The sequence below is a fragment of the Cervus elaphus genome, chromosome 19 (genome assembly GCF_910594005.1).
Source record: "Cervus elaphus chromosome 19, mCerEla1.1, whole genome shotgun sequence".
Classification (NCBI taxonomy): Eukaryota; Metazoa; Chordata; class Mammalia; order Artiodactyla; family Cervidae; genus Cervus; species Cervus elaphus.
The window spans coordinates 11,438,018-11,455,051 of NC_057833.1; the positions used below are offsets into that span (position 1 = coordinate 11,438,018).

Genomic DNA, 17,034 nt, shown 5'->3' on the forward strand with positions numbered 1-17,034 from the left:
TCCATTAGTCATGTATGGATGTGAGAGTTGGACTATAAAGAAAATTGAGCGCCAAAGAATTGATGCTTTTGAACTGTGGTGTTGGAGAAGACTGTTGAGAGTCCCTTGGACTGCAAGGAGATCCAACCAGTTCATCCTAAAGGAGATCAGTCCTGAATATTCATTGGAAGGACTGATGCTGAAGCTGAAGCTCCAATTCTTTTGCCACCTGATGCGAAGAACTGACTCATTTGAAAGACCCTGATGCTGGGAAAGATTGAAGGCAGGAGGAGAAGGGGGCGACAGAGGATGAGATGGTTGGATGGCATCACCTACTCAATGGACACGAGTTTGAGTAAACTTAAGGAGTTGGTGATGGACAGGGAGGCCTGGCGAGCTGCAGTCCACGGGGTCACAGAGTTGGACACGACTGAGCAACTGAACTGAACTGAACTGGGTACAGAGCAAGAACTCAATGAATGTTAAGAATTATTTTCTTTATGCATTGTTAGAACTATTTTCCTAAAATTTTTATTTATGATTTGTGCAACCATGTTCATAACTAAGATGAGTCTATATTTTTCTTTCCTATCTTGTCTTTTGGGACTGATATCACTGATAAACCTGCCTTATTTCCTTGTGCCTTAGCTGGTAAAGAATCTGCCTGCAATACGGGAGACCTGGGTACGATCTCTAGGTTGGAAGATCCCCTGGAGAAGGGAAAGGCTACCCACTCCAGTATCCTGGCCTGGAGAATTCCACAAACTGTACAGTCCATGGGGTGGAAAAGAGTCGGACCCGACTGAGCGATTTTCACTTTCATGCCTGCCGTATAGAATTAGTTGGAGAATGTACTTCTTTTTAAATTACATGAAAAAGTTTAGATAAGACTGTAATCACTCCTTGCAAATTCGTTCCAATTTGCATATAGTACTAAATGTGACAGCCTTCTTTTTTTTTTTTGGTGGGCTGATTTAAAAATACTGATAGAATTATTTGATATAGGGACATTCAGGTTTTCTATCTCCTTAGCTCTCAAGCACAAATCAAGACAACATTTTGCTCATGCTTTTAATCCTCTCTCCAAGAAGGACTTTCACAATTTCCTTTTCACTGGGAGAATTCAAAGAACACAAAACAGACAAACAGATCTAAGGAATTTAAATAAATGAATTTGTAGTTATATTTAATGTAAAAGTAAACAGTATAACTTATATACAATCATTAATAGTGGGAAGTAGCAAAAAACTGGCTTGGAACTAGTCTTCAGGGATAAATATTTAAGCCCATCTGACAGTCTCTTATGATTAATTTGGGCTTCCCTTGTGGCTCAGACGGTAAAGAATCACCGGCAAAGCAGGAGACCCTGGTTTGATCCCTGGATCCAAAAGATGCCCTGGAGAAGGGAATGCCTACCCACTTCAGTATTCTTGCCTGGAGAATTCCATGGACAGAGGAGCCTGGTGGGCTACAGTCCATGGGGTCACAAAGAGTCCGACACAACTAGCCAACTAACAGTCATGTCGAACTCTTTGAGACCTCATGGACCTCCAGGATTCTCTGCCTAAGGAATTCTCCAGGCAAGAATACTGGCTGCATCAGATGTACCTTTTCAATAGTGTTTTAAAAAGAAGGTAGAATGGTTCTGTTCATAAAATTTACAGACAGCAAGAACTTTGGAAGAATTGCAGATACATTGAAATGGAAGGATCATTATCAGTTAGATCTTGGCATGCCAAAGCAATGACCTGAATCTCTTAAGAAGTATAAAGGAATAAAAGTAGACATTTATATAAGGCTTGCTGCTGCTGCTGCTACTAAGTTGCTTCAGTTGTGTCTGATGCTTTGTGATCCTATGGACTATAGCCCACCAGGCTCCTCTGTCATGGGATTCTCTAGGCAAGAATATTGGAGTGGGTTGCCATGCCCTTCTCCAGGGATCCTCCTGATTCAGGGACATAAGGCTTGCCCAGTATTAATTTACAACACTGTTAGCAACAGGTATGGACTTGGGGGTTATCTAATCCCCATCCATGTGGTTCTGCTGCAGTTTACTACGAACTCCTGCTCTCAGTGTGGCTCATGACCCAAGTCCAGCCAGTTGAAGTACGATATCCCCCTGCAACAATGATGGATTGGTTCAGAAATTGGCATGTGGCCCATGTCAGGTCAAACAGAGATATGGAATTTCTTTTTCTTAACTGGTATTCATGATAATGTGAGCTGGAAGATAGAGAGGCCCATTACATGAAACATGAAAGTGAAACCAATCCACAGGAAGCAGAACTGAGTAATGACTTTTGGGGATCACATTTGAGTCCTGAATCAAGCCATATGGGAAGACTGATATACTAATGCATATTTTTTAGTCATGTGTGCCAATAAGGGATTCCTCCTTCTCCTTCTCTTCCTATTTTTAATCATAAAACTATACCTGAGCTTCTATTACTTAAAATATAACTAATTGGTAAATGGGATAATAATAGGACTTTGATTAAGGAATTCTTGTGGGGATTAAATGACTTAATTGGTATAAAATGCTTAGTTCAGTATTTGGCATAAAGGGAGCATGAAATAAATTCTAGCCACTGTAGTTATTACTGTTATTACAATTATTATTGTTATCACTGAATGGATGACAATTGGTAGGGATTCAGGCACTTTCTGGGTAACTGAATTTTATAATTCCAGTGTTATGAAAACTCAGATCAAATCAAATAACTAACACTTTAGCATTTTCTGCAGAAGTATAAAAATGGGAGAATAAGGATTAGGATAATATAAATCAAGGAGGAAGATCTAAAGGGGAGAAAACTAAGAAATGCCAATGTTTAGCAGGGTATACATACACAGATTTGCAAAGCAGGAAACTTACTACTCAGAGACACAAAGATCCCTTCTGTTTTGCAACTCAAAGTCTGGTAGGCTTGTGTGAGTGATTGCAGTATCTTACAGACACATCAGTCCAAAAAACTAACCCTGAAATATTTAGTCTCAACCTTTCATAGGTTAAATTATCATTTATTTTATGATGGTTTGCATAGTTCTGGATCAAATAAACTAAATCATTTGTTTATTTCCAGTACTTGCAGTGAACTCAGAAAGTGTATTTTGTGTTTCAAAAGATTTCTTTGTCACTGAAAGTGCATTTCAAAAAAATTAAAAAAACAAATACATGAGCTAAGTTCTTGGCTGCTACAGAGAGACAAGTTAATGTTTTCCCCTCATAAATCAGTTACTTGCAAGTCTAACTACCATGATTTTAAAATGTGTGGCATGTATAAGTGTTTGTAACTCCTATAAAATCTGTACCAAATATGTAGCCAAGGTGATAAAAAAGCATAATTGCCTTCCTGGACTTCTAGCAAATTTAAGATCATGTACAAAGAGAAATTAGCAATTCAATCTTGTAGCTGAAGAAAATGAGAAGTGAATAATATGTACTAGTACTATCAATAAGTCTTCAGAAGGGAGTACAGGCAGAGTGATAAAATTCCACTGTCATGACTGGGGTTTAGGCAGACTGGCATCTGGCAGACCACTAGGCTGGCCGGTCAGATGTCTGGGGCTAAGGGTGGATACTAAGAATTCTTCTTGGAAATGTCTAGTACAATGAATGTCTGGTACAACGGTCCATGGTGGGCCACAGGTATTTTGAGAACTGGAGGATTCATGTGTTACTAGCCTGACTCTTGGGTGAGTAGTTGAGGCCAGGGGAGAGAGAAAGAATTTTAGATAAAATAGAACAACATATTTTACTGAAAATTCAGTATCATACTTTGACGCTGGGAGCCAAGCAACCTTTCTCTGGCTCTCTACCAAAGTGTAACATCAAGGAGAAAGACAGGTGTTCTTCCCCATCCCGCATCCTGCCCCATGCTACCGCAGTGGACTGAGGAAGCAGCAGCACAAAGAGACAGAGGTTGCCATCCCAGGCAGTGCAGTATGGGGTCAAGTCCATTCCTGGGATCTTCATGGTAGCAGCCACAGAGTTTGCTGGGCTCAGAGTGGTGTACACGGATATCACCACACTCTGCTGTACCAAGAAGAGAATACTGGGGACTTTCAGAAACACCTGGTGTGGGAGCTGTTTCCAAAAAGTTGATGCTCCACTTCAGCATGTGGGGCATGTGGCAGCCAAAGGTGGGCCAAGATACTCAAGGACTTTGGACGTTTAAGGCTGGGGATATTTGAATACATATCAAATAATACCATATATTGTTCTTTGATTCCCAAACCACACACAAGAAAGAAGTTTCTGAGAGATCTAAAACCAAAGGAAAAACCACAAGAGAAGAGAATGTTCTGACTGGACTAACTTGATCTCTCTCATTCAAATATGAAAGCATTAACAGAGAGGTCCTGATCTGATGCTCCATGATAGTACTTAAGACAATTACAAATCAGTTCTAAATCACGTTCACATTTAAGAAGTCTTTACACATTCTTTGGGGTATTTTATTTGGCATTTATGAGCTTTTCCATCTGCCACTGAGAGCAGTAGAACACAATCCAGTCAGTACAGACAGGTTCTGCACAGTTGGTGGCTGGACAAGATGACCAGAGGCACAGAAAAGACAATCTCCAAATGAGACCCACAGCGTTGGAGAGAAGCAGAAAGAAGGGCCTCCCTAGTGGCTCAGCTGGTAAAGAATCTGCTTGCAATGCAGGAGACCCAGGTTCAATCCCTGGGTCAGGAAGATCCCCTGGAGAATGGAATGGCATACAACTCATCTAAGGAGTTTAAAGAATTCACCTACCTGGTGAAGAGACCTAGACTCACCCAATTCAAGTAAGCTTACCTCCAGACTCCTAGTGGCAAAGCAGAGAATGCAATATACCTCTCAATACTTAAGTCTCACTTCCCATAAACCATAGCTGCTTTATGAAAATACTTTAAAACGACTCCTAAAACACATCCCCAGGCTCAGCCATTACACCATACCTTGGAGTATGCTCTTTACTATAACCTCTGTGTGATCAGCCAGGAGGTCCGCCTTGGTAATTGCAGCCAGGGACAGGTAGTTGGACATATTTCTGCACAGTTCCTTGTTGCCTCTGTGGAGGAATTTCACTGCAATGGGGATGGCTAATGCCATCACAGGGGGGCGGTTGTAATTCTGAGGAAATATAAGAAATCAACAAATAATAAGTGGCTCATTCTTCATTCATTTATTCATTCAAAAAATATTTATTGAACTAAGCTTCCAGAGAACAGCTGTGAAAACACAGGGCCCACTCCATTTTCCTTGTATTTGGGAATTCATGCAACTCTTGTTCTTGTTAGAAAGACTTGGAGGCAAATAGGCACTTAATAGCATAGGCTGCTGAAGGTCATGATAAGGAAAGTGGAGGGAGATAAGGAAGTAAAAAAGGAACACTTAGTCCAGTCTCAAGAGATTGTCAAGGAAGACTTCCTGGAGGAGGTGATACCTTCACTGAGACCTGCTGGATGAGTAACAGATGGCTGGGGAAAAGCAAGACAAAAGAGTAGAAAAAAGTAGACAAGGAAAAGTGTGTGAGAAGGCAGAGAGATGGGAGAACTTGTGCATCTGGGGAACTGTAAATAGTTCAGAATGGATGATATGGGGTACAGCTGGGAAAATTGGGGTAAGAAGATGAAAGAGGGGACTGGTACCATGCTAAGGAGTTTGGAATTGATCCTTAGGATAATGGGAAATCACTGATGAGAGGAATAACTCAGATTTATACTTGAGAAAAATCCAAGGAACGTTGAATAAGTTGCTACCTGACTGTATCTTAAAAACTAAAGTTTCAGCTAATGAAATTAAAAAGAAAAAAGATGAATGAATGTTAAGACTAAAAACTAAAGGTATTCTGGATCCTGAAATAATTATCTTTTTGATGTACTTTGTGATAGAATATTGATATCCTTACATATAAAATAGTGCTCTCACTACTCAATTACCTAATTAGTGAATAATATTTGGAAAACACAAATTGTTTTCTTACAAATGAATGGTATGCCTTCCTTGCCATTAATTATTCTGACAATCAACCCCACTCCTTAGGCTAAGTATAAAGCAAAAGTTGCACAAGTACACAATGTGTTTGACTTTACATTATTACATTAGAAATAAAAAGGTGGTAAGTGCTTCTAACTTTCTACCTGTAGATTATCCCCTTCTAATACCTCCTGCAATTCTAGGTTTATGATAGGTGTTCAAGCAACATTTGTGAAGTTGAATAAGTAATGAAGAAAATACAAAACTATAGTGATAGTTGTGGTGGGAGGAAGGAAGGGTGAAGGGGTGGGAAAGGGTCTGCTAGCTCCCATCCTCTTGCTTGGGTCACCAAGGCCAGTGATGGCCTCCCAGTGATGTCCATTTTCAGGGCTAGCTGATCGGGCAGGTGAGTTGTTACACACTCCTTAGCAGACAGGACTTCCTCAGACACCTCCTAGGTACTTCTCTAGTGAAGGCATTTACACCCTTAGTTTCACAGATGGTCAAATGACTCAGGCACTGACCAATCAGAGAATCATATTTCCAAGTGGTAAGTTCAGGGATGGACAGGTTACCCAACTATAATAAAGGAGCTATTCAAGGGCTCTGTGAAAGAAATTCTTTCTCTCTTCTGCTGTATTCGAAATGCTGGGAATGGATCAAGAGTAGCTGGCATTTTGTGACCTCAGTAGGGGAGAATCTGTATGAGATACAGGGCAACATGGATCTGAGACAAGAGAAATCTGGTGACATCATTTGAGCCCAAGTGTCAGGCTATGCCTGAGGCCAGTTCTATCCCTAAATGTTTCTAAATGAGCTAATTAAGTCTTTTGTGCGTAAGTTTTTTTTTTCTTCCCAGTTCCTAGAAACAAAAATATAATAGACTTGATAAATCCTTAATCCATTCTTATAGTTCTACCCATTTTTTAGATTCAAGAATCAGTCTGACTCTTGAGCAGAAAAAACAGGTATTCAATAATCTAAGCTGATGTCCGACCGTGAAGTCAGCCCTGATGGAATCTCTGACCCAATTCCTTGGTGATAAAGCACGTGTTTATATAGCAGATCCACTCAGTAGGTCTCTGTCCTATTCTTCTGAGAGTTCCTAACATCATCTAACTATCAGAACCAGGGCCTGCAGTCAGACTTCTCTCGGACCAGGCTTTATCAAGAGTGTCTCCCCTCCTGGTAATTTGATTAGGCCTGATTAGACTGGGCCATTCCTGGCGTGATGAGCTATAAGGGATCTCTGGGAGGCTAGCTGTTCCATGCCCTTCAGCATTACAAGCCTGCATGTGTGCTTGGCTAGGTCTTAGAGAACTGTTTGCATCCCACTGAGGGAAACTCACACTGAGGGATTTCCAAAAGGCTGGTACATGATCAGGTATGCCAGTTTACTCTCTCATAGGGAATCTTTCCAGGTCAGGCCCTTTCACATCATCAAGATATCAGGAGCCAGATAACCAACCAGAATGTTCACTCATGGGCAGAAGAGCTGATCAGAACAAAGGAATATCTTAAGGGCCATTTCATCTAGACCAGGTCCTGCTCTATAGCCAAATCCCCATCTCTGGTGACTGGAACTTTCTTGTCTATCAGATTCAGTTTCTACTAGCCCCACCCCTTTGACAATGCTCGGTAAATGTGCCAAAATAACGACCCCATACTGAGCATCCTCTTTTTGTTGACACACTCTTCAGACATGTGGTGTTAGGAGAGTCCATTAATTTGTCCATTTCCTCCATTATAATCATATTCTATGCCTGCTGCCTCGTGTGCACGCATGCTCAGTCATGTTTGACTCTTTGCAACCCTATGGACTGTCGCCCACCAGGCTCCAGCTCCTTTGCCCATGGAATTCTCCAGGCAAGAATACTGGAGTGGGTTGCTATCTCCTCCTCCAGGGGACCTTCCCAACCCAAGGATCAAACCTGCGTCTCCTGCACTGGCGGCGGATTCTTCACCACTGACCTGCCCCCCCGAGATTACATTTATTCAATACGTTAGAACACTGAGTATGTCCCAAACCCCTCTGTTTCACCTATCAATTTCTTGGGTTGCCCCAATCTCTCCATGGTGTATAGGTTTTTGCAAGTTGACCTTTGACATATCTTTGTCCCTGTCAAGTCTGTCAAAGTCCTAAGTTTTGAGAGTGGAACACAATCACACAATCCTCAAAGTTTTCCAACAAAGAATATCTTGCTCAAGGTTATTTTATCTTCTCTGAGTCTTTAGCCAAGAACAACTTGCAGCTAGAGAAGTACATGCCTTCCATGAGAGGAAAATATCTCCAAGCATATTTACCTGTAACTTTCTGAGAAACCAGGATGGAGGTATTGGAAGTAGAACTCAAGTGTTTCCTACTAATTGTGAAGACAGACAAGCATACTAAAAGATCACTGTAAAATCATATTCATAACTAATAACTAATGCTTTTAAACCTTGAGAATGAGCTAAAACTTGCCAGCGACAATGAAAGAAAAGTCTGTCTTAACCATTTTGATCATATTTTTTACAACAATTCTAGATGTCCTAGAGAAAAATAGTGGGCAGCTATTATAGTCTCTGAAGTGTGGTTCCAAGTGAAAATTATTAAAAAATTTTTAATGTATAATGTCATTATTAAAAAACAAAACTCTAACACACTCAATTTTTCTGTTTTCCTCCCACATATGTCATTTGGAAATCCTTCAAGTGACAAGAGAAGTGAAACATTAAGCAAAGAGCAAGCGGTTCATATATACACCAAAGAATTGCCACCAATGGCTCTCAACCTCTAAACAGCATCTAGATAGTTCCTAGTGTTTCAAGAGGTCATGGATACTACTGACAGCAACAGGATTTGAGTAAAAGGCTAGGAGGCCAAGATGAGGCTGGGCAAGTACCACACCCCCTCCTTCCAATGCTTGAGCTTTGCTCTCAAGTGAAGCAAAAGGATTTGCTAACACAGTAGATCTCAGGACCTGAAATAACTTTATCTCCAGGATTATTTGGATTCCAGGAATGCTAATAGGATACATGCAAAGAAAGCCCCTGATTTCTCATACAAATAAACTACTTTAACAGCAATTGTTAATGCCAGAGCGTATGCTAGATCTTGCCCTTCCATGCAGATGTGAGCACAAATGGCATTGGTATCTTCTTACAGACAGTTCAATACTCAGTACTCAGGGAACAATTCAGTGAAGTACAGGGTAGAAATAAAGACTTACTCATGGGGACAGTTATATCCAGCAATAGAAGCAAAACAAGAGGACTCCATTCTACAATTGCCGAGAGTTGTATTTCTTAACTAGATTAGCACCAATTTGAGCTCTTGGTGGAGATTTTCCTTTGGAAAATGTACTTTGGCAAGGTTTCCCAGTGTTTTAAAACTGAAAAGAATAAAGCTAAGTAAAAGATATGTATATATATATCTGAGGTGATAGCAACTAAAAATCTCTTTGGCTCGTAGGCCTTGAATTCAACTAAGAACCATAAATGAGTAATCTCAAGAAATATTAAATACCATATGCTAAAATGGCTACTTTATGGTTTTTCATCCCCCATCATGGATTAGATAATCAAATTTTGGATTTACATATAATATGCTTGGTTCTGAGCAGCATGACTATGTATAAAACCTAAATTGCATCCACCTAAGTTTTCCTAATGTATTTTCTGGCAAGCAATAAGGAAGTGGGTCTCAGGAACCTGAGGCCAGGGGTCCCAGTATCCTCCCGTTTCATGCTGCTGTCTGTGTGGCATTAAATGAGGAACTGGTACTGGGGCCCACTCTGGGGAGAAGCACCGCTGGTGCAAAAGTAAGAGGGCAACCAAGTCTCCTGAGCGACTCATGTGTTCATCTGTCTATTCAGTAATTCATTCAATAAATATTTTGAGCACCTACTATGTGCCATTCCAAGTTCCAGGTGCTGGCCCCACATCAGTGAATCCAACTAAGCTTCTATTTTGGGCAGGGGGAGACAGGCAATAAACAATGGCTAAAATAAATAATTAAATGACAGAGTCAATGCTATTTTAGCATCAACATTAGCATGCAGATGATGATAATGATGACAATACCAACCAAAGCTAATACTCATGGAGCACTTCCTGTGTCTTCAATTTCTTATGTCTATCCATCTAATCCTCAGAACAAACTCACGAGGCAGCTACTCATATCATCTGCATTTTATACCTGAGGAAATTAGGGCCCCAAAAGATGAAATGCCCAAGATCACCCTGCCAGTAAATGGTAGAGCTGGGACTGCCTATGAATATATTTCTAGATGAACATAAGCAGGCCTGCCTCTAAGAGCTGAAAAGGAAATGCTCTCAAAACTACCCAAGGCATTTTGCATGGAATGTCAGCCAGGGATAGATTTTGCATCTTCATGCAGCATTAACTGGGAAGGAGGAAATATGAAAATTGAATAATGGAATCAAGGTGAATGGACAGTGGAGGTCCTTCTCTAAAGAAGGAAAAATAGGTACTTGATAATTTTCTAACAGTGAATTTAGTGACTATTTCCTCCCTCCTCACACTTTGGCTCCATCCCTCATCAAATGACCATCAGCAGTATGAGCAAAGGCAGAGGAAGAGGTAAAAGGCAGAGCTTATCTGGCATCAGCTCTGCTAAGCACTTAGGTTGGTTGGCGAAGAGGCTGTAACTACTGTAACTAGTAGTGAGATTAAAACTAGGCATTGGCTCTCAATATCATGATGGTTGGCCTGTCAGTTCTCTAATTCAGTTCACTTCAGTTGCTCAGTCATGTCCGACACTTTGCAACCCCACAGACTGCAGCACACCAGGCTTCCCTGTCCATCACCAACTCCCAGAGCTTGCTCAGACTCATGTCTATTGAGTCGGTGATGCCATCCAACCATCTCATCCTCTGTTGTCCCCTTCTCCTCCTGCCTTCAATCTTTCCCAGGTTATTTTCCAGTGAGTCATTTCTTTGCACCAGGTGGCCAAATAATTGGATTTCAGCTTTAGCATCAGTCCTTCCAATAATTATTCAGGACTGATTACTTTTAGGATTGACAGGTTGGTTCTCCTTGCAGTCCAAGGGACTCTCAAGAGTCTTCTCCAACACCACAGTTCAAAAGCATCAATTCTTCGGTGTTCAGCTTTCTTTATAGTCCAACTCTCACATCCATACATGACTACTGGAAAAACCATAGCTTTGATAAGACGGACCTTTGTTGGCAAAGTAATATCTCTGTGTTTTAATATGCTATCTAGATTGGTCATAGCATTTCTTCCAAGGAGCAAGAGTCTTTTAATTTCATGGCTGCAGTCACCATCTGCAGTGATTTTGGAGCCCAAGAAAGTAAAGTTTCTGTTTCCATTGTCTCTCCATCAATTTGCCATGGAGTGATGGGAGCAAGTGCCATGATCTTAGTTTTTTTAATGTTGAGCTTTAAGCCAGCTTTTTCACTCTCTTCTTTCACTTTCATCAAGAGGCTCTTTATTCCTCTTCACTTCCTGCCATAAATGTGGTGTCATCTGTGTATCTGTATTGATATTTCTCCCAGCAATCTTGATTTCAGCTTTTGCTTCATCCAGCCTGACATCTCATATGATGTACTCTTCAAATAATTTAAATAAGCAGGGTGATAATATACAGCCTTGATGCACTCCCTTCCTGATTTGGAACCAGTCTGTTTTTCCACGTCCAGTTCTAACTGTTGCTTCTTGACCTGCATACAGACTTCTCAGGAGGTAGGTCAGGTGGCCTGGTATTCCCATCTCTTGAAGAATTTTCCACAGTTTATTGTGATCTACACAGTCAAAGGCTTTGGCATAATTAATAAAGCAGAAGTAGATGTTTTTCTGGAACTCTCTTGTTTTTTTGATGATCCAATGGATGTTGGCATCTCTGGTTCCTCTGCCTTTTCTAAAACCAGCTTGAACATCTGGAATTTTATGGTTCACATACTGTTGAAGCCTGGCTTGGAGAATTTTGAGCATTACTTTGCTAGCATGTGATATGAGGACAATTGTGTAGTAGTTTGAACATTCTTTGGCATTGCCTTTTTTGGGATTGGAATGAAAACTGACCTTTTCCAGTTCTATGAAGACCTACAAGACCTTCTAGAACTAACACCCAAAAAAGATGTCCTTTTCATCATAGGGGACTGGAATGCAAAAGTAGGAAGTTAAGAGCTACCTGGAGTAACAGGCAAATTTGGCTTTGGAGTACAAAATGAAGCAGGGCAAAGGCTAACAGAGTTTTGCCAAGAGAACTCACTGGTCATAGCAAACAGCCTCTTCCAACAACACAAGAGATAATGCTACACATGGACATGGCTAGATGGCTAATACCAAAATCAGAGTGATTATATTCTTTGCAGTCAAAGATGGAGAAGCACTATACAGGCAGCAAAAACAATACCTGGAGCTGACTGTGGCTCAGATCATGAATTACTTATTGCCAAATTCAGACCTAAACTGAAGAAGGTAGGGAAAACCACTAGATCATTCAGGTATAACCTAAACCAATTCCCTTAGATTATACAGTGGAAGTGACAAATAGATTCAAGGGATTAGATCTGATAGAGTGCCTGAAGAACTATGGACGGAGGTTCATGACACTGTACAGGAGGCAGTGATCAAGACCATCCCCAAGAAAAAGAAATGTAAAAATGCAAAATGGCTGTCTGAAGAGGCCTTTCAAATATTTGAAATGTTTGTATTTCTTACAAGAGAAAAGAACAGAATCTAAAGGCAAAGGAGAAATACCCATCTGAATGCAGAGTTCCAAAGAATAGCAAGGAGAGATAAGAAAGCCTTCCTCAGTGATCAATGCAAAGAAATTTAGGAAAACAATAGAATGGGAAAGACTAGAGATCTCTTCAAGAAAATTAGAGATACCAAGGGAACATTTCATGCAAAGATGGGCACAGTAAAGGAGAGAAATGGTATGGGCCTAATAGAAGCAGAAGATATTAAGAAGAGGTGGCAAGAATACATAGAAGAACTATACAAAAAAGATCTTTATGACCCAGATAACCATGATGGTGTGATCATTCACCTAGAGCCAGACATCCTGGAATGTGAAGTCATGTGGACCTTAGGAAACATCACTGCAAACAAGGCTAGAGGAGGTGATGGAATTCCAGTTGAGCTATTTCAAATCCTAAAAGATGATGCTGTGAAAGTGCTGCACTCAATATGCCAGCAAATTTGGAACACTCAGCAGTGGCCACAGGACTGGAAAAGGTCAGTTTTCAGTTCTCTAGAATTCCATTCTAATCCATCAGCTAAGTCAGTAGTTACAACCTCCTTAGATGCATTTTTATTTTCTTCAATCATCTTCAGATATACATTTATCCTAGAATATAATGAGCTTTGTTGGGTGTGTGTGGGGAGTATATTCTCTTTCATGATTTTTCCGGAGACAAAGAAATAAGCATTGGCCAACTCCATATAGAACCCTAGTCAGAGGAAGCTGTGGTTTGAAATAGGTACCTCCCAATAGAAGCAGGACTACAAATGGAGGTTGCTTTTATAATAAAAGTTGTTTTTTGTGAGCAGCAAGTATTGCTAAGCCCATTTTATAGATGGCAGAACAGAGGCTTAGAGAGATAAAATAACTTGTCAATCACTCATTGATATGACATAAAGAACACCTGACCCTAAGGCCTTCAAGTTCCAAACTCTTTTGTTCTTCTACTTCTCGGCATCTCCTAAGGAAGTCAGAATTTCAGACTGGGAGATGATCTGAGAGATCACCTTACAGATGTCTAAGGGCATGGAGTGGGTTGCCAAGAGAGTATCACCCAAGGCAAAGGAAACCAGAACTCAGAAAACATGCTTCACACATGTATGGATTCTGTATTAAGGAAGGTATAGAATTTGAATTCTAGGAGTTTAAAAATTATTTTAAGGTAAATGAGGTAAGTTCATACAGTTAGGGACCAAGAAAAGAAACAATTTAAAATAATTCTACTAAAAGTAGAATAGGAATGGCCACTTGATATAGGTTTGAACGTAGGTTGAAAAAGAAAATTTAGGGGGATAAAAAGGCAGAAAGTTTGTGTGTGTGAGGGAACATATTTAGCTTGAAATGACAGTGAAATGCCCAGGGGAAAAATGGCAAAGGACACAGGGAGAAGAACTGGTGGGCCCTTGCTTGATTTAGACAGCATGATATTGGGATTGCTTATCTTGGGAGGTAAGGTGGGTGGAGAGAATCTGTGCTTGTATAGCTGAAGATGCTAAGTGGTTGACTTTAAAGTTGATCTCCTGTTTTATTTTACTAACACACACACACACAAGAGACTATGAGTCATTTGGATCTGCTCATGTTTCCCACAAGAACCTATTTTACAAGTAGGACAAAATCTTCTTTTCAATTTTTATTGCATAACAAAAAGTCCCCCTTGAAGTCTGATGAAAGCCAAATGCCAAGGCTAAGACCACAGCCTTGCCTTTGGTTCCTGGCAGTGGGTGGGGGGGGAACCTGACTTTCTGGGATCACATCCCCAGGGGTAGCCTCGACAAATTGCTGCACTCTGCTCTGAAAAAAGCAAGCTTGCCTTCAGAGCTTTCCACCTTCCATAATCACACCTTCTGCTGCTCAGAGCACAGACAATGGACACCCTGTGCCCACACTGGCCCTACAGGCTGGAATCATCCACTCTGTGACTCACTTGTCTCTCTGGACCAGTCTAGCTAACTTTTAGCCCTTTTCTCTGTCCCTTTCCAAAATAGCAGTGCTTGTCCTCAGGGCCCTGCTCTCAACAATCTTACAAACTCTCTGACACTGACTCATTGATCAGTAGTGAGTTTCATGTTTGGGTTTTTTTTTTTCTTTTTATAGTCCTTAGCCCATTCTGGAGTCTCTACTGAATTAACTGATGATTCCCATACACTGTTCTTGTAAAGGCAGCAAGTAAATTAAATCTAATTATTGTTTTGTTGTGACTTTTTTAACTTCAAAAAGTAGTATTCTTTGTGATTAGTTATACATACACTATTTTTGAAATTATTTTCTATTATAGGTTATTACAAGATATTGGCTGTACTACTACACAGTAAACCTTATGCTATGCTGTAAATCTTCGTTGCTTGTTGCATATCTATTTTTTGAAATTAGAAATCTAGCATTCAGTTCACACTAAGTCAAACAAGTAGAATCAAAATGTAGTTTTTTCTGGTTAGGCAAAAATTCATAAAGTTTCTAAAATATATATATTATACATATTATTTACATATATGTATATGAGAGCTTTTCTACTGTTTGATAAAGGCTTGCTAGAGAACTTGAAAGAAAAAAAAGAGAGATGGAGAAATTGGAAAACATAAACTAAATGAAATGGGAGCACTGAAGAGTTTCATGTTTTTATTTGCTCCCCACCACCCCCTTTTTAAGTAGGAGACATAATGCCTTCCCAGAATGAAACATCTCTTTATGTTAGGATGTGGGGTATTTTGGAATGCCAGGCTGCTCAGTTCTCCAATCTCGGTCTCACTTCACACATCTGGACTACTGGACAATCTGATTTTTCTGCCTGGAATGTTTTCCCACTGAACTTCTCCTCCCTAGTAAAATTACCAGTAGTTGCTCATAACTCTTGTAAATTTGATCTCCATCCAGAAAGCCTTCCAGAGTCTCTAGAACTGTGTTAACACACAGTCATGTGAAGACCCTGAGCCCCTGGAAAGTGACTAGTGCAAGGTAAGATGTGCTAACACACACAGTGGATTTATGAGACTTAGTATACAAAAAACAAGTAAAATGGTTCATTGATTTTCACACTGATTACATGTTCAAATACATTTTGGATATACTGAATGAAGGAAAACATAGTATAGAATTCATTTCATTTGTTTCTTTTCACTTCTTTTTGATGTGGCTACTAGAAAATTTTAAATTCATTATATGGCTCATGTTTGCAGCTTACATTTTATTTCTATTGGATAGTGCTGCCGGAGTCTAGACCATTGGTTTTGAAATCACAGGGGAAGTTGCAGAATGCAGCTGATCTGTGAGTTTCTGTCTGAAAATCTGTGAAAGGCAATTTGGAGTGAAATAATTTAGCTTTCTGATGTGTCAATAACATAGTCAAGAATAACCAACAAACTAGTGGTTACTGGCAGTCACCAGTAGAGGGGTGGAGGAGCAATATAGGGGAGTGGGACATAAAAACTATTGGGTGTAAGATAGGCACAATGATGTACAGTACAACATGCAGAATATAGCCAATATTTTGTAGTAGTATAAATTGAGTGCAACTTTTAAAAATGTATAAAAAATAAAATAAAAAAGTAATAAATAATCAAGATAAAAGAATAATCAAATAAGAATGGGTGTATTAGGTCTTTGTTGTTGCATACAACAGCATTAATCTTCCACTAATTTTGCTGAAATACCCATTTCTTCCCTTTCCATCTCTAACCCTGGGGACAAAGGAAAACAGTGTGGCAGTGTGTGTACATGCATGCTGTCACTTCAGTCGTGTCTGACTCTGTGTGACCCCACGGACTGTAGCCCGCCAGGCTCCTCTGTCCCTGGGATTCTCCAGGCAAGAACACTGAAGTGGGTTGCCAGGCCCTTCCCCAGGGGATCTTCCCAACCCAGCGATTGAACCCGCATCTGTCTCCTGCATTGGCAGGTGGGTTCTTTATCATTAGAGCCACCTGAGACTCACTGGAAAAGACCCTGATGCTGGGAGGGATTGGGGGCAGGAGGAGAAGGGGACGACAGAGGATGAGATGGCTGGATGGCATCACTGACTCGATGGACATGAGTTTGAGTAAACTCCAGGAGTTGGTGATGGACAGGGAGGCCTGGCGTGCTGCGATTCATGGGGTCACAAACAGTCGGACACAACTGAGCGACTGAACTGAACTGAACTGAACTGAGGATAGTGTGTGTAGAGTCTTATTTTTTCAGTTGACTAGCCCCTGGACTGAGCAAACAAAATGTAATATGCTCAGAGCAGAATAAAGAAAAAACAATGAAAAGAAATGAGGACAGTCTCTGAGACCTCTGGGACAATATTTGAATTATAGGGTCCCAGAAAAAGAAGAGAAAGAGAAAGAGTCTGGAAAGATATTTGAAGGATTATAGTTGAAAACTTCCCTACCATGGGAAA

The 17,034-nt window shown here is 40.4% G+C and overlaps 1 protein-coding gene across 6 annotated transcripts in view; it reads right to left on the reverse strand.

The window, feature by feature from the left end:
- VEPH1 (ventricular zone expressed PH domain containing 1) overlaps positions 1-17,034 on the reverse strand; it is a 320,038-nt gene that overhangs the window by 252,920 nt on the left and 50,084 nt on the right. For all 6 annotated transcript variants that reach the window (XM_043874509.1, XM_043874507.1, XM_043874506.1 and 3 more), the window contains exon 4: positions 4,925-5,099. In XM_043874509.1, coding sequence (XP_043730444.1) covers positions 4,925-5,099 — 175 coding nt within the window. The remainder of the gene's footprint in view (positions 1-4,924; positions 5,100-17,034) is intronic.